We start from the raw sequence: 20,785 nt of genomic DNA on the forward strand, positions 1-20,785 counted from the left end.
TGGGACGCCTCATGACGTCCCGACAGAAAGTCTAACATGTTTGATTTTTTTGTTTTTGCCTTCCACGACGTGTTCAGTCACGGCCGTGAATTTGACCGGCTGAGCGCAGACGCACACAGCTGTAAACAGAAGGCTACTTATTATGCAGTATGATGTCATTGGACCTTCAACTGCTGCCGGACCTCGCAGTAGGATATTCAATCTAGGTTGTCGGAGTAAAAAACACCACGGCCGTTGCGTCATTGTGCATTGAGCATCCCGTTGCGCTTCTCCCTGTGAATTATATTTTTATTGTTTTCCCCTGGAGCCCTGTGGGCCCCTTTACATGGTCGGGCCTGGGGGCTTGAGCCCCGGTAAGTCGGTATATTAAGACAACGGTGCCGGGAGAGTGTGTATTGTCGGAGCAGTTGACCGACGTGTAGTCTGTCATGTGTCGCTGCCAATTCACGACAAGAATTTATGACTCTCAATCGTCTAATCTGGCATAGTGACCATCGTAACCATAAAAATACCGTGTAGTCTGATCCTGGCATTACACTCACGTATAGAGGACCAAGCAAAACATGCTGACTTGATTCAGACATATTTGGACTAACAAAAATGTAAAGGAGGATGTACGCTGTCACGCAACAGCTAAACAATAAATATTCTTCTTCTTCTTTTTCTTCTTTTTCTTCTTTGTCTCCTTTGTCTTCTTCGTCTTCTTCTTCATCTTTTTCTTTCTAGGAAATCTGCCTTCCCTTGCATGAAAATAAACAGAACAATAGGTCCAGTCCTGTTCCAAACTTCCTCAACCAGCTTTGTGGGCTAATAGTCCCGATGGTGGTGCTACAGCAACCGTTTAAAACTTTGAAAAAAATCAGTGGTAACATTTGCAACTTTCACCAAAATGTAGGCCCAAGTGAGCAGAAATGTTCAGATGCTTTGAACTGGCACTGGCATTTTTAAAAACAGTGGGAACAAGTGCTTAACCCTGAGTGTCCTAATGATGTTTGGCAGGAAGCCGAGTAAAACATTTTATTTTATTTTATTACAAACAAAAAAATCACTTGAACTATGAGCTCAGGACTCAGATGTGTGTGTGTGTGTGTGTGTGTGTGTGTGTTTCAGAGACAGATATCTCCCAGCGCTTTGACGCTGGCTCTCCCCACCTGCCATGGGACCATCCCTACTATGACATCGCCAGGCATCAGATCATTGAAGTGGCAGGTCAGTCCTCCAGTCTCTTCACTCCCATCCCCACTGTGACATTAATAGTTGACTTTATCTTTTACCATTACTTCTTCAGACTAAAATGTTAATTTGCAGAAGTTGGACTGCTTGTCATGTTTTTTTTAACAGAAGGTAATACAGTGAAAGTAAAAAGGTAATGTTGAATCCCTGTCTGTCTTTCTGTGTGTCCCTAGGTGATGATAACTTTGGCAGGAAGGTGATAGTGTTTAATGCATGCAGGATGCCTCCTCAGCACCAGCTGGACCATCACAAGCTGCTGATGTAAGAACTAAAATCTAAATTATAATATACCTACCATATATATATCTGTCTGAGGGTGGTTCACCGAGGTGCGCAGCTGTTTCAGTCTCAGTTGAGTGCTCAGGCCCTGCATGACCTTTGACATGAAGGCAGTCAGGATTTCCTTCACTATGCCGACTCTAGAAAACAACTGGACGTGGTAGGTTCTCCACTACTCCAGCTCTCCAGGCTCACCTTGCTCCCGGTGTCTGATTTGAACCGGGATGCGATGCGCGTCAACCCTCTCGTGAGCCCAACACAAGGTGACCCAAAAGCAGGGTGCACTGGAGCCCGAGGCAGCTGCATAGAGATGTCTCTCTCAGGGCATTCACGGGCCAAATGCAGGCGTAGCACTGTAGGCTGTTGTGGTTAGGTGGTGGGTGATGCCTTTACAGAAGGGTTGGCCTTTCTGGCTGGACTCTGACTCTCTGAGGGGATCCAGCTTGAGTGGACAGCATCATCTGCTGGACAACCTGATGATTCTCCAGCAGTGCAACGTCGATGGGTGCAGTGTGAACAGCGTACCTTTTTAGCATAAAAAAAGCAGTGCATTGATGCATCGGTCCAGTAACACTCGTCCTAGCAGGAGGCGGCCCGGCCTCTTCAGCCAACCAGTTCTTAGTGAGGCGCATCAATTCAGCCACCTGGGACCGAGCTGGTTGGGCCGGGTCATAGTACCAGGAACGGACGCACTGGACTCGGACCGGCAGACTGCAACCATACCGGGTCATGATTGGGGCCTTTTAGATTTTCTTCTGGATTAATTGAGTCCTGTTTCTCAACTGTACAGTCAGTTTGGAGCCAAAGAAAGGGGCGAAAATGTTTGTGAGCAACAAGCACCAGGCCATCGCAGGAGCAGGAGCACCAGTTGAAATCCTAGAAAGATATCAGATGGGTTTACTGAAACATCTGTCCGATGAATCTGTCTTTTGCGGTGGTTCACATTTTGAAACAACTTCACTGTACCTTGTGTCAACTCTGACATGAAATTATTCTGATTGCTCCCCTTTTTTTCTGCAATTCTACAAAGCATGTTTCGCATTTATTAACTGTTTGACTATAGAGAGTGACATTTTGAGTAAAGGGAGGGAAGTAATATACAATAAAGGTCCTTGGAATCAAACCAGGGATATCGTTGTAACATAGTCGATGTCTTGACTCAGTATGAAGCAACAGGACATGTTTCTTTCAGAAGTCTTTTAAGGGAACTGTTTTTTTTCCAAAGTGTCTCAATAACTTCTGTGAAGGGGAAACAAATGCCACAAATGTTTTTTTTTCTTCACCATATCGCCTGACTGCTTCTGTAACATGCTGAAACACTAAGAAGGTTGCTGAAAATGCAGTGCCTTGGTAAGCCTGGACCAGAATATGGAGTCCAGTTGAAATACACACTTATCTATTTAAATGACAATGAATTTGTTTTATTTATTTTTTTGCAGGTATCTTAAAGGAACACTGGATCAGTATGTTGAAAGTGACTACACTCTGATCTATTTCCATCACGGGCTGACCAGTGAAAACAAACCCTCTCTCGGCTGGCTACGAGACGCATACAGGGAGTTTGACAGAAAGTAAGCTCGATAACATCACTGGACATGTGCACTGACCGTCATATCAGAACTGACTGAAGCCTTAGTCTTTCCTAAATCCTTCACTTTGATCTGTTTCAAATCAACACTTTGGACCCTATTTTCATGGTAGCACAATGACCAGTGCAAACAGCGCTTGACTTTGCCATTCTGTGTGGTATTTTGGTACCATGCACAGAGCGCATGGTATACAGGTGTAAGGAGAGGAACCAAATACACCAATACATGAATCAAAATAGCAGGTGCGCTTGGAGATTTTCTCTTGCCTTGACGGCCTTGTCCATTGCATCCTCCTTGTAGGATTGTATAAAATGGTCTTTTGAAGAAAGCAAAACTTTCAATTTGAGTTTATGACACTACAATGTAAGATGTACTTATCATGTTTTAGATCACTGGAATATCTGCTGTCGTTCTACATTTTTGCTAAATGAGTGGTATTTATGGAAAGATAAGAAAAGAACATGACCAAGCAGAAAAACAGATGTAGAAATTTTAAAAGCACACTGTCAAAGGTTGTTTTAAAGTGAGGTGTACAGTGGATTTCCCCCTAAAGTAAAAATGAAAACAACTGCATGCCTCAGTAAAATGAGGGGAAAAACAGAATACAGCCACATACTCTGCTCCAGACACCTTATCCTTATCATCTGTATGTGTTTTCAGGTATAAGAAGAACATTAAGGCTCTGTATATCGTCCATCCCACCATGTTCATCAAGACGCTGCTGATCCTCTTCAAACCACTCATCAGGTTTGTTAAGCCATCATTTTATAATACTTTGCATGTTCACAGAACACTATGACTAGTCCTATATAGGACACAATTGCAGGATGAAATTTTGTAGTTTCAGACAGTTAAATAAAATTCACCTGTCATCTTTTTTTCACATAATGCAAAAGTCAAACTAGACTATTGTTGTGAAACTTGCTAGGAGTGGTGTTTAGAACATTACAACACACAAGCTGTTGCACATAATGACCAATGTCTGCGTTGATACACATGAAAACTCTTTTTAGTGCTACACTTCCAAGCTGCTTCCGTGCTGCTGCAATTTTTGTTAATGACGGTTTAAAACTTGCCTGTGATTAAGTTATTAAAAACAGAGAATAGTATTAATGATGCTTTAAACTCATAAAACATGATAGTACATCAGCTACATCATACACGGTATCTGGTCATTTTCACTCATGTTATGGATCGTCTCCAAATTGCATGGTATTGCCCAGCCCTTCTTCATGCCCCTTATCTTTCAACATAGTATAATATACTGTGGTAGCACAGAGTATTACTCTGTGGCCAGATTAGTCCTTCATGTGCTTCCACTGTGCATGTTTTCACTGTCAGCACTACATGATAAGACATGGCTCTAGTAACATCTAGTGGCAGCTGTAGAAAACTACAAAAACACTGTCAAATATCTCTTTTTAAGCAAATTTCATACTGGGGTTTCAGATTTGCTGTTAAATACTGATGCAGGATATCTACCTGTAACAAAGTTGAGGAACATCCACATAAAGACACCAAGATCTTGAGGAACACCATAGAAAAAGCCATGCTGTGATTTGGGATCAAAAACGTTTGACATTTGGAGATTTCTGCAAGAATTGAATTTTTCAACGATTGGATGGCGAGCACTTCTGTTGTGTAAACTGCTCAGAAACCCCCTTATTGAAAGCCATCCATCCTCTGAATGCTCTAGGTCTCTAGTTTGTGGCTGTTAAGTTTCATGAGGCTGTGATTATCCTAGAGGTCACCACAGGTCATTTTATACAGTGAGGTCACGTTTCAAAAAATGGTCTCTCTACAATGAAATGGCTACTATGGGGACTAACATCATCACACATGAATACAGTTGGACTCATTGGATCCACAAGAGTCTCAGCTTTACAGTGAAGGGGAGACTCGTGGGTACCCATAGAACTCATTTTGATTCACATGTCTTGAGGTCAGAGGTCAAGGTCTTTGAATATATCACCATGCTAGTTTTTCCTTGCGAAAATTTCATGTAACTTCATAGTGTTATTTAGGCATTAGTGAGAACAAAGCAGCGAATAAGAGAAATAAAACGTTATTTTCTGATTGTCCATTATTTCCATTATCGATTAATCTAGTGATTATTTTCTTAGTAAATATATTTATAAAACATCAGAAAAGGGTGAAAAAATGCCAAGTTGACATAGTAAAATACAATGTTTTGTTTGACCAACCATTCAAAAAACAAAGCTATTCAATTAACTGCCATGTCAGAAAGAAAAGCAGCAAATTGTCACATTTGATGAACTTGAACTAGGTATTTTTTTTTTTCCATTTTTCCTTTAATAGTTTAAGAGAGACTTTATTGTCATCCAGTTCAGTACAGTACATAGATGAACAGAATTGTGATTGTAATGTGTTTCTCCTGGTCTCCGGTGCAAAACAAAAAGAAGGAACATTTAGTGGGAGTGAAGCAATATTCAGACGACACTTGAGGTGCAAACAAAACAACATGCAATACAAGGTGTAGACATGTACCTACGTATTACAGGACAACTATACAAGAGTTATTAAAAGTAGTGCAAAAGTAGCAGTCCCTGAGGATAAGCAATCAAACAATCATAATAGGAAAAACACGGGTAAATTATCAAATGAATGATGGCTGAGTTCATTTTAGCTGCTTCAGTTTTATGTCTTGTTATTGTGCATGCTGATTCACTGTCACCCAGCGATGGCTTACTGGGACACTTGCAAAATGTAATAAAGTTTTTTCTTATTTACAGCTACAATTGTAAGCTTATAGAGTCATGTGTTTACATTTTATCATCATCATCATAGCAGAAAAAGAATGGGGAAAATTCAACCCAGTTTCAATCCAGGATATTCCTATCATTCTCCTTTTTAAAACTAACAAGCTGAATGCAGCAAATGATAACCTAACTCTCTCTCTCTTTATTTGTAGTTTCAAGTTTGGCAGGAAGATCAACTATGTGAGCTATCTGAGTGAGCTGGAGGATGTGCTGAAGTGTGAGCAGCTGGTCATTCCTGCCCGTGTCAAAGAGTAAGAGCCGATGTCGGACTCCAGATTTTGCTCCACAAATAATACTTTTATTTCCACCCACAAATAATGTACAGTAAACCTACACACATTTACTCTCCTTCAGGCACAATAAGTGTTGTTCATTTTTATAATGCACAAGTTATCTTTTAAAATCTGGTAATCTTTGTCTCTGTGTCAGGTACGACAACAAGCTGAGAGCGTCTCTGAAACCGTCCGCCCAGCCTCCCATGTCTCCTCCTCACAGCCCTCCCCTCCCCAACCAGGTGTTCGGGGTGCCACTTGTATTGTAAGTGACAAAATCCCTGCTGATTGACTGTTAGATTTATATATATATATATACATGTATTGATTGATAACTACATTTACTTAAGTACTTCAAGGTACTTGTACTTAAATTGAGTATTTCCTTTTTATGTAACTTTATACTTCTGCTGTATCTCAGAGACAAATATTGTACTTTATACTTCACTACATTTGTCTGGCAGCTTTAGTTACTTTTCAGATTATAATTTATCACCTTCCTGTCCAGTGAAAACAGAAAAAATGAATTTGAATGTTTGTGTTAAATTGAAGGTTTCCTACGTCTTAAGCAATATAAAAACGTTACTGTTACTGTTAGCTAATATTATTTCGTAACTATTAGCTGCAAAAATGTAAAAATATAAGTGCAGCAGACATATTAATCCAGAAACATCAGATCTAATAGGAAAACCCTGACATGGAACACATTAACGCACAATGAACTCTTTAACTTTAGGTACATTTAGCTGACAATTAGGGCAAATTAATCACACATTTTAATCAAGTATTTAATACTCTTATCAACATGGAAGTGGGCAAATATGCTGCTTTATGCAAACGTATGTATATATTTATTATTGGAAATCAATTAACAACACAAAACAATGACAGATATTGTCCAGAAACCCTCACAGGTACTGCATTTAGCATACAAAATATGCTCAAATCATAACATGGCAAACTCAACAGCTGTCAGTGTGTCAGTGTGCTGACTTTACAGACATGCCCACTTTATGATAATCACATGCAGTTTGGGGCAAGGTCAAGGGGAGACTATGGTACCCATAGAACCCATTTTCATTCACATATCTGGAGGTCAGAGGTCAAGGGACCCCAGTTTTGGAGCGTTATTTAGTGTTCTTCCCGACAAGCTATTATGGTATTTGTATACCAATGGATTCCTTAGGTTTTTCTAGTTTCATATGATCTTCACTTTAGCTTTAAAACTGAGCCTGCAACTACCTAAAATTGCAAGTTGCGTTAATGTGTTAAAGAAATTAGTGGCGTTAAAATGATTTTGTGTAAATGCGTTAAATTCAACAGCCCTACTGATAATGCTTTTACTTCAGTAAGGTTTTGAATACAGGAGTTTTACTTACAGTGGAGCATTTTCATGGTGTGGTATTGGTATACTGTAGTAAAAGCAAAGGATCTGAAAACAGATTGCACTCACACCATTTGCTCTAAATGTTAAATGCATGAAGTTTATAGATGGTAATGTTTTAAAGCCCCAGTCAGCTTATAATAACATCATTGGTCTAAGCTTGTTATCTTAACCACTGTGTGTATGTGTGTGTGTGTGTGTGTCAGGCTCAGACAGAGGAATCCAGATGATGACCTCGTTCCTGTGGTGATGAGAGACACCATTAGCTTCCTTTCAGAGCAAGGTGACTCTTTTCTTGTTGTGATAGAAATACAAACATAATGCACTAATCAACTTTAACTGTAGATCGCCTCAGTGAATCGTTCTCTCATTAAGAACCGCCTTGTTGTTCTTCACTGTGTGTGTCAGGTTTGGAGATTGAAGGCATCTTCAGACGATCTGCCAACGTGACTCTGGTGAAGGAGGTCCAGCTCAGATACATTTCGGGTAGGATCAACATGCCTGTTTAACCAGTCGATTGAGCTTATGCGTTTAAGCACAAGGAAGCGCTCCAACTCCGTTGTTTTGTCTTTTTACTTCCTATCTACACAGGAAGTGGGAAAGCATCATGTTGTAAAAGATTGCTGCTTGTGTTCACCTTGCGCCTACATGTGTGTGTTTTGTAGGTGAGACGGTGAATTTCAGAGAGATAGAAGACGTCCACTTGGCTGCTGTGATTCTGAAGACATTCCTGAGGGAACTACCGGAGCCTCTGCTGACCTTCCAGCTCTACAACGACATTGTCAACTTCACCTGTATGTTCAAACATTCAGCACTATTTTCCGTTTCATTATCAGAACAACACAAAACAATGACAGATATTGATCCAGAAACCCTCACAGGTACTGCATTTAGCATAAAACAATATGCTCCAATCATAACATGGCAAACTGCAGCCCAACAGGCAACAACAGCTGTCAGTGTGCTGTCTTGACTATGACTTGCCCCAAACTGCATGTGATTATCATAAAGTGGGCATGTCTGTAAAGGGGAGACTTGTGGGTACCCATAGAACCCATTTTCACCCCTTTGAAAATAGCCATGGCAGTTTTTCCTCACCAAAATTTAGCGTAAGTTTAGAGAGTTGTTTAACCTCCTTCGCTACAACCTATTATAACACGGTTGGTACCGATGGATTCCTTAGATTTTGCAGTTTCATAAGATACCAGTATCTTCACTCTAGCTTTTAAAACTGAGACTCTACAACCTCTGAAAGATCGATTGTGTAAATGCGTTAAAGAAATTAGTGGCGTTAAAGCGAATTTGCATTATTATCATGTTGACTTTGACTTATATTTGAAAACACTTGAAATCTGATCACTGACCTGCCGTTTATTATGCAGATTTACAGTAACCAAGTTACCACAGTGTATGCAAATGCGTCTGAAATCCTGTGTAACCTGATTTCTTATTTGTGGACATGTAAATGTACTGATTGACATCTACATCCTGAATGAGCTCTAATGATCAGTGGTGTTTGTGTTTGGTGTGTGCCAGCTGTATCCAGTGACAGCCAGGGGGAAATTATGAAGGCACTGGTAGAGTCGCTGCCAGAAGAAAACTATGCATCACTGCGATACCTCGTCACATTCCTGGCACAGGTACAGCTGATAGACTACACTTCCCACTAATTACCTTCCAGAACTTTTATATCATTACCAATAGTAACCTGTCTGTGTGTGTGTGTTTAGGTATCAGCCAACAGTGAAGTGAATAAGATGACCAACAGTAACCTGGCTGTGGTGTTTGGTCCTAATCTGCTCTGGGGGCGGGACAACGCCATGTCACTCAGCGCCATCGGGCCAATCAACAACTTCACCAGAGCCCTGCTGGACCAGCAGCATCTGGTCTTTACCTAAACCCTACCCCTTCATCCTGCAGTCTCTCTTCCAGTAAGAAGCACCATTTCCCATCTCATTTTGTGCCCCACCAGTCCTTACATTGTGATTGGCCCATTAGCAGTGTGTTGTTGGACTGCTGCTAGCTTCTAGCCCGCATTTCCAAACCAGGCATGTGGGTGGAAATGGTACATACATTAGACTGCAGCCACATAACCCTCAATAAACAATAGCACAAAATTCAACAGCTAATACGTTGTTGACTAACCATCCACTCACACTGGGTCACTTTGACTATGTTGGTTCCAGTGTGAATGCATGGTTAGTCTCACACAACCACTGGCTGCAGTTCGGTCACATAGTACATTTCTGACTCTTCCGCCACCCCATTACACCCAACCAACCTTTCAAAACTTCCAGTCCTAAGTGCATGTGTTTATACCTGTCTCAGGCTGTCATCCTTTATCTCTGTAGGGAGATTAATAGCAGTTAGACGTGCCCAGTCATGCTCTGTATTCCTGTGCTGTGCTGTTGTCAGTCTGTCTCTCTGCTGTTTTCTATGTAGTGCCAAAAAACTGCATAATCAACGATAACACAGTGCAGTTATCAAACGTCCCCTCTAGGATTATGATCCCAAACTTAAAGAGAGGAGAGATGAAGAGAATGGAGGTGTGAAAGTCTCAGGTTAAATTACAAATGGTGAACTTGGTACCAAATGTTGTGGACAATCTTTGAAATGCTGTAACTATAGTAACCAGGAGAAACCGAGCTGTGTGATTCCACCAGCAGGTCATTAATTGTTAGAACCCAAACACAGCTGTGCATGTGGATGAAATGAGTGCTGGACCTGGACCTGGACCTGGACCTGGACCTGGACTGATTTCAGACTGAGGAGCTCTGTAATATACTGTACTATATCCTAATAGTGACTGATATTTATGATTCTTTATGGCTCTCTCATTACTAAAGGCCTATTTGACTTTAACATTGTATTAATAATATAATCTCTGTATTTCCACACTTTTTCCCATCACATTATAATTGTCTTAAGCACTTTTTTACACCATTCTTTTTTTTAATGGTATGGGATAATAATATTTAGTAATACAAAAACAGAAGTACTAAGACACAAGCCTTTCAGCACGTCATTACCAGGAGTTTTTAAATAGTGTGCAGGGCTTTTATTTACCTTAATGGCAGAGAGAACCAGGTCTTTATTTTGAATTTAATGCAACACTTCCTCCATGTTTTCCTGCAGGTCTTTTAATCTGTCACAATTACTGGTAAAGAAAACTTGGACTTGTGTTATGAAATAGTGTGCAGCTAATCAACTCTTCATTTTCCTGCCAACAGATACACGTTTAATCAATGTTTGAGCAGGAGAGGAATGTGTTTGTCAGTGCAGAGCAACACTCTGTGTGTGGGTGTGGGTGTGGGTGTGTGAGTGTGATAGAGAGATTGTGCGAGAGTGTGATAGAGAGATTGTGCGAGAGTGTGATAGAGAGAGGTTGTGTGTTACCTCCTGTTCTCTCAGTCTTGTCTGTGACTCTTGTACAAACTTGTTTCCTGTTCACAGTCACTGTTAATGTTTAACCTCTCAGACTGACTTCAGATCAGAAGATGATTGACTGTGTGGAGGAAGAGGAGGACAGAGCAGAGTCTCTAGTCTCTGGCTGTCTGTTCATGAAGAGTGACCGGTCCATAGGGGAGCAACCGAACTTCAGTAATGAACCTGGACCCTCAGACACAAAGTAAGAGACTGTTTCTACTGTGCACTGACCTGATGGATGATGATCTGAAAGAATGAGCTTCAAATGTGTAATTCATTTTCTCACATTAGTCCTCAAAATACTGTGTTGGTTTGACTTCTCCTAAAATCAGCTGTTATGACAGCTTCTTTGAAGTGGGGTTGTACGTATACTCCCGTGTTCTGGGAAGTAAAATTACTGCTTTTGTGAATGGAGTCTGGTGGCTTTGAAGAGAGCGAGATAACAGCTTCAGTTCCCCGTCAGAAAGGGCTGTCTGATGGAGAGGTAAAGCAGCTATGGACGGGAGCTTTACCTCGGGAATAGAGAGGACATGATAGACCAGAGCAATAGAGAGGACATGATAGACCAGAGCAATAGAGAGGTCACAATAGACCAGAGCAATAGAGAGGTCACGATAGACCAGAGCAATAGAGAGGTCATGATAGACCAGAGCAATAGAGAGGTCACGATAGACCAGAGCAATAGAGAGGTCATAATAGACCAGAGCAATAGAGAGGTCATAATAGACCAGAGCAATAGAGAGGTCCCGATAGACCAGAGCAATATAAGACAACGTAGTTATATCACTCTCTTCAAAGCCACCAGACTTCATTCACAAAAGCAGTAATTTTCCCTCTCAGAACACAGGAGTTGCTGCTCTACTGCTGCTTCTATCGGTTAGTTAGTTTGTGTTATTGTGTGACTTTCTGATCCAAATTAACGCGTGTTGAATGTTTGAGTTTGTTCTTTAACTAACTACTGATGTAGAATATGGTGAAGGGAATTTAAGCTCACTTACTAAAGATTCAGAGCTTGCAGTTGAAAGTTTTGGATCATTAGTAAGTGGACCTTTGACCTTAGATTTTCTCCACCATATGTTGTTCCTTAAGGTCAAGAACAAACATCCCTGGGCAGTAGTGATGTTAAAGTTATCAGCTCATACTAAAAGGGGCAGTAATGTACATTTGGACCACTTCTCTTTTTGGAATATTTGAATTCATGCCTTCATTTGATAGTTAACAGTAGAAAGTGAAAGAAAACAGAATGACATAAAAATAAATGTAAACCATCTGGATTTGAACCAGAGACACCACTGTTACATACTGTGTGTCTTAGACTGCTGGTCTACCACACTATTTAGACCACTTCTAACCTCAGTTCAAACCTAACTAACTCAAGCTAAGCTGCCCAAAGTGACCGTGAGACTGTTAAGAACATAATCAGCTCTCTTTAATGGAGGACTTTCACTGTGAAGTAGCTGTAGAAAGTGTTGAACCTACAAAATAAAACAGGAAACAAACTACAACCAAAACCCAAGACCATGACAGTACCTCTCTTTCTCAAGGGACGGATCCCAGACATCCCTAAAACAGAGTCTATGAACTCCATCAGGGTGGGTGGAGGGAGTCCGGAGGAGGGATTAAGGGGCTAGCGGCCGGGCGCTGAACAGGGACGGGGCAGGAAAACTCAGGCGTACGACCCGGGGACAGGACAGACAGGAGAAACTGATCAGGAGGACGACCCCTCTGGAGGACGACCCCTCTGAAACCCAACGTGCAACAACAGCTGTCAGTGAGCTGACTTCACTATGACATGTGATTACAGACATGCCCACTTTATGATAAAGGGCAGACTCGTGGGTACCCATAGAACCCATTTACATTCACATATCTGGAGGTCAGAGCGTTCTTCCCGACAAGCTAGCATGACATGGTTGGTAACAATGGATCCTTAGGTTTTCTATAGTTTCATGTTACCAGTATCTTCACTCTAGCTTTAAAACTGAGCCGCTACAACCTCTGAAAGACTGAATATCGTCCGTTGGATTGTTAAGGTTAAGGTTAATAAGACAGCCAGATAGTAAAATTCAGCTCATTAGTGTTTATGAAAGCAGGAGAGTTGAAATAAAAGGAACACTGTCATCACAGACTGAATGCTGAATTCAAACAGAAAAGTAACAACACTTTAACTGTTCCCTGTGACCATCTGAACTTTGAGACAGAGTCAGCCAATCAACAAAGCCTTTTAGTTATAAAGACATGTCTTCACAGGAGTAGGAGTGATGTTTCTGTGGAGGAGCAGCTGTCCTGCTGTGCTTTGTGTCAGGACGTCCTGAAGGATCCAGTCTCTACCAGCTGTGGACACTGGTTCTGCAGACAGTGCATCACCTCATACTGGGACCAGTCTGCTTCATCAGGAGACTCCTCCTGTCCCCAGTGTGGAGAAAGATCCAGAACCAGAGCTGGACTGCAGCCAGCCGGTCAGACCAGCACTGTACAAAGTAAGACTCTACATCTGTCTGCTGACGTCTCCATGTCTGAAAACACTACTTGTTCTTTTAATATATAAAAAGTCATAAAAGTCCCACCAGGTTCTGCGAGGACACTAGGGGACGCCCTGCTCCACTCAACTGGCCGTTCAAGCCATAGACATATATACATACACCAACGTTGGCGTACGATCCAGAGGTCAATGAGGAAACTCCGACACTCAGACGACCAATCGTGTAACTTCATCACTCAGTGACAGACTTTTGGGGTTGTAGGGCTGGCCGTCTGCGGTCCAGCCAAAAAGACAGAGAAAACAAGAGAGACATAAATAAATAACCCTCAAATACTCAACATGATTTACTGTGGAGACGGACGCTCTTAGTTTCACTTTCCTCCTCTGCATTTCATTCATTACATCCAATGTGCAGTAAATGTCGTCACAGTGAGATTAAACCTAATGTTTATTATTTTCCAGCGTGTTTTTTAGATGAAACGGACGACACACTGAACGGCAGACTGCAGAGTGTGTTTACTACTGCGACCACCAACAGCTCTCATCACATGTCATGTTGCTTTTTCATACATCAGAGGACTAATTTGCTGAATCTTCACAGGTCTTTAGACCGTAGTGGAAACAGACAACAGTAGACTGAAGGAACCTTTTAGTTCCTTAAAAGTAGTAGGACTAAAAAGTCCCAGGAACTTTTGGTGGAAACCCGGCTTTTGTTATTGGTGCTGTTCAATAAAAACATGTCCACACAACGAGTTATGAACATATTCTGCATTATTTGATGAGTGGATGAGTTTTAAATATTACAGGGAGGAAGGAACAGCCACAGTGAGCTGTTTAGATGAAGAGCTGCAGACGGACAGCTGAGGCTCCGCCTCCTCTGCTGTCAATCAAACATGTACACCGACTGAGAGAAAAAGGAGCATTTCTGATGCTTCCACTAAAACTAGACTGTTTAACCTTTACTGCTTTTTTATTTACTTTATATTGATCACTTCAATATTGGCAATGAAAATAATAATGACATTTTCTTTATTTGTATCTTTTGTCCTTCTCTTTCAGCAGATAGAGGTCTGCAGGAGGTTGTAGATGAACATAAGATCAGTCTGAGGAGGAGATGTGAATGTGTGACTGAAGGAACTGATGAAACAGGAAGTGGAACCCTCCTCAACAGGATCTACACTGAGCTCTACATCACAGAGGGACAGAGTGAAGAGGTTAATACCCAACATGAGGTGAGGCAGCTTGAGACAGCTTCGAAGAAGAAGACCCTCCATGACGCTCCAATCAAGTGCCAGGACATCTTTAAAGCCTTACCTGACCAACGGGGACACATCAGAGTCGTTCTGACGAACGGCGTCGCTGGCGTTGGAAAAACCTTCTCAGTGCAGAAGTTCACTCTGGACTGGGCAGAGGGCTTGGAGAACCAAGATGTCAGTCTGGTGGTTCTGCTCTCGTTCAGGGAGCTGAACTTGATCAGAGATGAGCAGTACAGTCTTCTCATGCTGCTCCATGTTTTCCATCCAACATTACAGAAGGTCACAGCAGAGAAGCTTGCTGTCTGTAAAGTTCTGTTCATCTTTGACGGCCTGGATGAAAGCAGACTTTCCCTGGATTTCAAGAACAGTGAGGTTGTGTCTGATGTCACCCAGAAGTCATCAGTCAACGTGCTGTTGACAAACCTCATCCAGGGGAATCTGCTTCCCTCAGCTCTCGTCTGGATAACTTCCCGACCTGCAGCAGCCAATCAGATCCCTCCTGCATGTGTTGACAGGGTAACAGAAGTACGAGGCTTCACTGACGCCCAGAAGGAGGAGTACTTCAGGAGGAGAGTCAGTGATGAAGAGCTGTCCAGCAGAATCATCTCACACATCAAGACATCCAGGAGCCTCCACATCATGTGTCTAATCCCAGTCTTCTGCTGGATCACTGCTACAGTTCTGGACCACATGTTGACTACAGACCAGAGAGGAGAGCTGCCCAAGACCCTGACTGACCTGTACTCACACTTCCTGTTGGTTCAGACAAAGAGGAAGAAGCAGAAGTACGGTGAGGGACGTGAGACGAGTCCACAGGAGCTGACGGAGGCTGACGGGGAAGTTCTTCTGAAGCTGGGGAGGCTGGCGTTTGAACATCTGGAGAAAGGAAACATCATGTTCTACCAAGAAGACCTGGAGCGGTGTGGTCTGGATGTCACAGAGGCCTCGGTGTACTCAGGAGTTTGTACAGAGATCTTCAAAAGAGAGTGTGTGATCTTCCAGAAAACAGTCTACTGCTTTGTTCACCTGAGCATTCAGGAGTTTCTGGCTGCAGTCTACATGTTCCACTGTTACACAAACAGCAACACAGAGGTACTGAAGGACTTCCTGGGAGAAGAATATGTTCATTCAACCCTGGATGTCTTCCTGAGGAGAGCCATGGAGAAATCCCTTGAAAGTAAAAATGGCCACCTGGACCTGGTTGTTCGCTTCCTTCATGGCCTCTCTCTGAAGTCCAACCAGAGACTCTTAGGAGGTCTGCTGGGTCAGACAGACAACAGTCCAGAAATCATCCAGAGAGCCATCAACAACCTGAAGGAGATGAACATGTATGATACCAAAATCTCTCCTGACAGAAGCATCAACATCTTCCACTGTCTGACGGAGATGAACGACCACTCGGTACATCAGGACATCCAAGAGTTCCTGAAGTCAGAGAACAGATCAGAGAAGGAGCTCTCTGTGATCCACTGCTCAGCTCTGGCCTACATGCTGCAGATGTCAGAGGAGGTTCTGGATGAGTTGGACCTGGAGAAGTACAACACATCAGACGAGGGACGACGGAGACTGATTCCAGCTGTGAGGAACTGCAGAAAAGCTGTGTAAGTCCAGATGTGATTAACTTTATAGATCAGTGTAGATTACTAGTTTAGTTCTTCAAATATACACACTATAAATTATTCTTAAAATATAATATTCTTATAAATGTTCCACATGTTTATTACATAAATATGTATTTGTATTTTGTCACAGATGTTCTTGAGCTGTTTCAAATGTTGAGTTCAAAATGTTTCAGTAGTTTGTGTTTCTAGCTGTCAAGTTAATGAACACTTATTCTATTTATTTCTAATAATTGTTACATTTTACAGTTTTTTCTTATTTATGTTTTTGGGTGATGGAGACGACATGTGAACCTGGTAAAACAAATGAAAAAAACAAAAGATCAGCTGTCTGGTGGCGAGCTGGGTCTAACCGGTGTAACGGCAGCAACAGAACGTTTGCTGATCCGGCGGGGAGTCGGGGCGGTCCTGGGATCAGATTTCTGGTGCTGGGGTTTGCTTTCAATAGGCCTTGCACCACATTACACCTTACCTCGTGTGTTTTTGGGCTCATCTCTTTCGTTGGCTTCAAATCCAAACTGTTGCCATGTTGCTGCAGTTTTAGTTTTCTTTGAGACCAGCTCTGCCATGTCTCGTCTCATCACCCCAAAAAACACATGAACTTCCTAGTAAACAAACCTCTTCTTGTTTATACACCAACATTATATCATAATATTACGTTAATCACGTTGTCATATTGCTTATTAGTAATGCAATACAGGCTGGATTTAGCACTGTGACTCTGTCGGCACAGGTTGTTGATGTCGGCTACTTTTTAATTTGCCAGAACGTATCGTTAGCATAAAATCAAACCGGTTTAAGCTCGTACACCGGACCGGACCGGACCGGACCGGACCGGCAAAACCAAAAATCGACCCAACTCTAGCATTAGCCACCGTAAACTACTCGTCATACGAGACAAAGCTTGTCGTTGTAAAACTCCTGAGTGTGTTGAATCGAGCAATGGTGCATTTTATTGCTAATGAATTCAAGTTGTGTTCCATCATCTTGTTTTGAAGTCTTTCCTTTTATTCTGTTACTCACAGAAGGAAACTCTGGTGTTTCTCTCTCTCGTTGCTGTAGAGAAGAGTAGCAACAGGAAATACACAGCTTCCACCAATAACAGCAGTCTGATGAATATATAACAGCAGAATGGTAGAATTCAGACTTTTTAAGAGATCTTATACAAACCAAAGATCAATGTTATGTTTTTAATGCTGATACACTGATATCATCTTTCTGATGTCATTATGTTGAAAATAATGCAACCTCATTGGTTCATTCATTGTGTTTGTGAGCTGAATACGTTTGATGCTCAGAAAAGAGTGTTAATGACAAAACGCCATGCAGTCATCAAAATATCTAATTATATGAATGTTTAATTATGTACAGGTCTAATATTATAGCGATTTGTTTAATTTTCCCATTTATGGACGTGAACCTGAAAGCAGCAGGTAGCTAGCAAAGAGAGGTCATCTTTCTCAACTGTATTATTATTACTTATTCACTGAGTTTTAAAATGCTTTTCTAATCAAGAAGGCCTCATGCTAACTTTGTGGAGACAGACCTGGGATCAGATCACACTGACAGACTGGACATTAGGGAAGCCTCAATGTAACTACATGTTCTCTCTCTTCATCTGCAAGATTCTTGAAAAACAAAGATTAAAAGTCTGCAGGTTTGAGAGAGAGTGATGAGAATTATTGTTTCATGTCAAACAGTGAGATAAGATTAGCTGAACCACTGATGTGAGGAGTAAATGTTGATTAAAGAAGTTTATATCAAACTGTTTAGTCATCAAATGCATGAAGTAAATATAAACTGTCCTCTTTCATAATAATGTATTTTGTAATTTTTGTGTCATCACAGACTTTCTAACTATGGACTCTCAGATACTCACTGTGAAGTTGTGGCCTCAGCTCTGAAGTCCAACCCCTCCCATCTGAGAGAGCTGGACCTGAGTCACAACTACAACCTGCATGATTCAGGAGTGAAGCTGCTTTCTGCTGGACTGAAGAGTCCAAACTGTAGACTGGAGACTCTGAGGTCAGTTCACTGACTGTAGTTTATGTAGTTTGTACACACACTCTCTACACACTGGCTCTGCTCCAGATGGCTCTAGAGAGGGACATTCACGTTTTCACGTCGGCCATCGTAGCTCTCCAACACGCTTGGCACACAGGAGAGGCTTCAGTTGGTTGTAATCTCCTCGACTCACCACTAGATACCTCCAGATCCTACACACTGGACCTTTAACCACAGACCTTATTTCAGCCATCTAACTAAAAACCCATTGACTTCCAGACGAGGGAACAGGAAGTGCTAAAATGCTAATTCATTTCTGGGTTTTAGGACTCATTCCTGTAGCGCTCTATTTGAACATGTCTAAAGGTGCAGCACTCTTCAACAAACACGTATTGCACCAACTTAAAGGCACACAAGTGATGATTATGAATGACATCATCTAATCAGAGGTCTCTATGGTTCTAAGTTATTCCCACGTTCTTTTTGACAGCAGATCTAACTGTGATCTGTTTTCATGTCAGCATTGTCTAATTATTTGAAGCAAAAACCAAATAAATACTCTGCATCTGAAACATCTTTGCAGGTCCATATTTTGTTCAAGTCTATGTGAATACAATACTCACATGTTCATATGTACATTCAAAGAGTTATTGATGTCTGTCATCATTCCTTCTGTCTGTGAAGCAACCCCCGTATAACCTGAGTGTTACGAGATGAGGACTAAATCCACAGTCTTGTTCTGTGTAAAATGACCTGTAAAGTTGATCTTAAACTAATCAGAGGCTTCAGCAGTCTGAGTTAGATGTATTAGGGCTGGGTGACTTGGAGAAAATCAAATATCACAATATTTTTTTGTGTAAATGACCAATAATAGAACAGCTAGAACAGTCTGGTAAGTTCAGAGAATGACATCACTTTACTGTAATGTAGCCTTTAAAACCAGGAAGAGACAACACTTACAACACAACACGATATTACTAGGGCTGTCAATCCATTAAAATATTTAATCAGGATTAATCGCAAATTATTCACAATTTTTGTATCTGTTCTAAATGAACCTTAAAGGGAGATCTGTCAAGTATTTAATATTCTTATCAACATGGGAGTGGACAAATATGATTTATGTAAATGTATGTATATATTTATTATTGTAAATCAATTAAGACACAAAACAATGACAGATATTGTCCAGAAACCCTCACAGGTACTGCATTTAGCATAAAACAATATGCTCCAATCATAACATGGCAAACTGCAGCCCAACAGGCAACAACAGCTGTTAGTGTGTCAGTGTGCTGACTTGACTATGACTTGCCCCAAACTGCATGTGAAACGATTAACTTTGACAACCCTAGATATTAGGATATCCAAAATCGAAGACGATATCTAGTCTCATATCACGATATGGATATAATATGGATATATTGCCCAGCCTTAGTATGTATCCAGTCAGTATGTTGTGTTTGACAGTTTCCTTGTTGAGCTGCAGGAGGAATAGTAACTCAAAGAGGGAATTTGGTACTAAACAGTGTGTAACTTTGATTTGTCGACTCAGACTGCTGAATCTTCATATTAGTTTCACTTGAACTTGTGAAGTCATTTCTTACAGTGTAGTTGTGTTATGAAGGGACCACTTCACAGGAGGAAGGATTACTGCCACCAATAACTCTTTTAATGTACATATGACATGTGGCTGTTGTTTACAGACACACTTGAACAAATGTGGACCTTTCCTGTAAATGACATAAACCTGCTAGGCTAGTAGATACAGTGAGAAGAAGGCCATGTAATAAATGAAGTAATGAAGTCCAACAAGTCTGATTTGATATTGATCCTCTAATTCCAGACTTGACAGAGATCAGCAGCATGTTATTGATGTGTGTTGACATGAATAGGTGTATGAATGTTGTGGTGACGTTTGGATGATGTCTGTAGAAGGCTGACATTATGATGATCCACAATAACACAATGACAAAGTCACTCTACTCATTTTAGGGAAAAGATCATTGATTAGGACATAGTGATGTTGAGCTACACATTTAAAACCTGAACACATCTGACTGGATTATAAAGTGATTTTTATCTCCATCATTTATTCTTTATTCAGATTGAGTGACTGCAGTTTGTCAGAGATCAGCTGTGCTTCTCTGGCCTCAGCTCTGAAGTCCAACCCCTCCCATCTGAGAGAGCTGGATCTGAGCTCCAACATCTACCTGCAGGATTCAGGAGTGAAGGTCCTGTGTGGTTTTCTGGAGAGTCCACACTGTAGACTGGAGACTCTGAGGTCAGTTCACTGACTCTCTGTTACTATTAGAGATCTTATATGTTGAATTAACAATTGAACCTGAATTATGTACAAACATAACTTACATCCATAAAGTTGTTAATGTTCTTTTCTTCATATTTTCACGTTTCTTAAACTAAATTTAGTCTGCAGTCACAAAAGACTTGTGTTTCTTAA

The 20,785-nt window shown here is 41.3% G+C and overlaps 2 protein-coding genes and 1 long non-coding RNA gene across 3 annotated transcripts; all 3 read left to right on the plus strand.

The window, feature by feature from the left end:
- The first annotated feature begins 1,087 nt into the window (after window positions 1-1,087).
- Window positions 1,088-10,447, plus strand: LOC119483812 (rho GTPase-activating protein 1-like). Its single transcript, XM_037762303.1, has 12 exons — window positions 1,088-1,209; window positions 1,407-1,494; window positions 2,952-3,083; window positions 3,762-3,848; window positions 6,034-6,132; window positions 6,311-6,418; window positions 7,744-7,820; window positions 7,946-8,023; window positions 8,203-8,331; window positions 9,074-9,177; window positions 9,268-9,468; window positions 10,038-10,447. The coding sequence occupies exons 2-11, from the start codon at window positions 1,454-1,456 to the stop codon at window positions 9,433-9,435; spliced, it is 1,023 nt and encodes a 340-aa protein (XP_037618231.1). The 5' UTR covers window positions 1,088-1,209; window positions 1,407-1,453; the 3' UTR covers window positions 9,436-9,468; window positions 10,038-10,447.
- Window positions 10,448-11,117: 670 nt separating this feature from the next.
- Window positions 11,118-14,562, plus strand: LOC119483850. Its single transcript, XR_005205809.1, has 3 exons — window positions 11,118-11,165; window positions 13,214-13,443; window positions 14,505-14,562. It is a non-coding gene; the product is annotated as an uncharacterized LOC119483850 (long non-coding RNA).
- Window positions 14,563-15,013: 451 nt separating this feature from the next.
- Window positions 15,014-18,307, plus strand: LOC119483820 (protein NLRC3-like; the record flags this gene model as incomplete). The annotated part of the gene is made up of 2 exons (XM_037762314.1): window positions 15,014-16,302; window positions 18,169-18,307. Coding segments are annotated over 2 exons (1,428 nt in total), but the record flags the coding sequence as incomplete, so codon positions are not given.
- Between the last annotated feature and the right edge of the window lie 2,478 nt (window positions 18,308-20,785).

This window comes from Sebastes umbrosus, chromosome 24 (assembly GCF_015220745.1).
Source record: "Sebastes umbrosus isolate fSebUmb1 chromosome 24, fSebUmb1.pri, whole genome shotgun sequence".
In the NCBI taxonomy this organism is placed as follows: domain Eukaryota; kingdom Metazoa; phylum Chordata; class Actinopteri; order Perciformes; family Sebastidae; genus Sebastes; species Sebastes umbrosus.

Coding starts and splice junctions, on each gene's coding strand:
- LOC119483812 (XM_037762303.1), top strand. CDS start 1,454: ATGCCTCCTCAGCACCAGCTGGACCATCACAAGCTGCTGAT. Junction 1,495..2,951: donor GACCATCACAAGCTGCTGAT/GTAAGAACTAAA, acceptor ATTTTTTTGCAG/GTATCTTAAAGGAACACTGG. Junction 6,419..7,743: donor TTCGGGGTGCCACTTGTATT/GTAAGTGACAAA, acceptor TGTGTGTGTCAG/GCTCAGACAGAGGAATCCAG.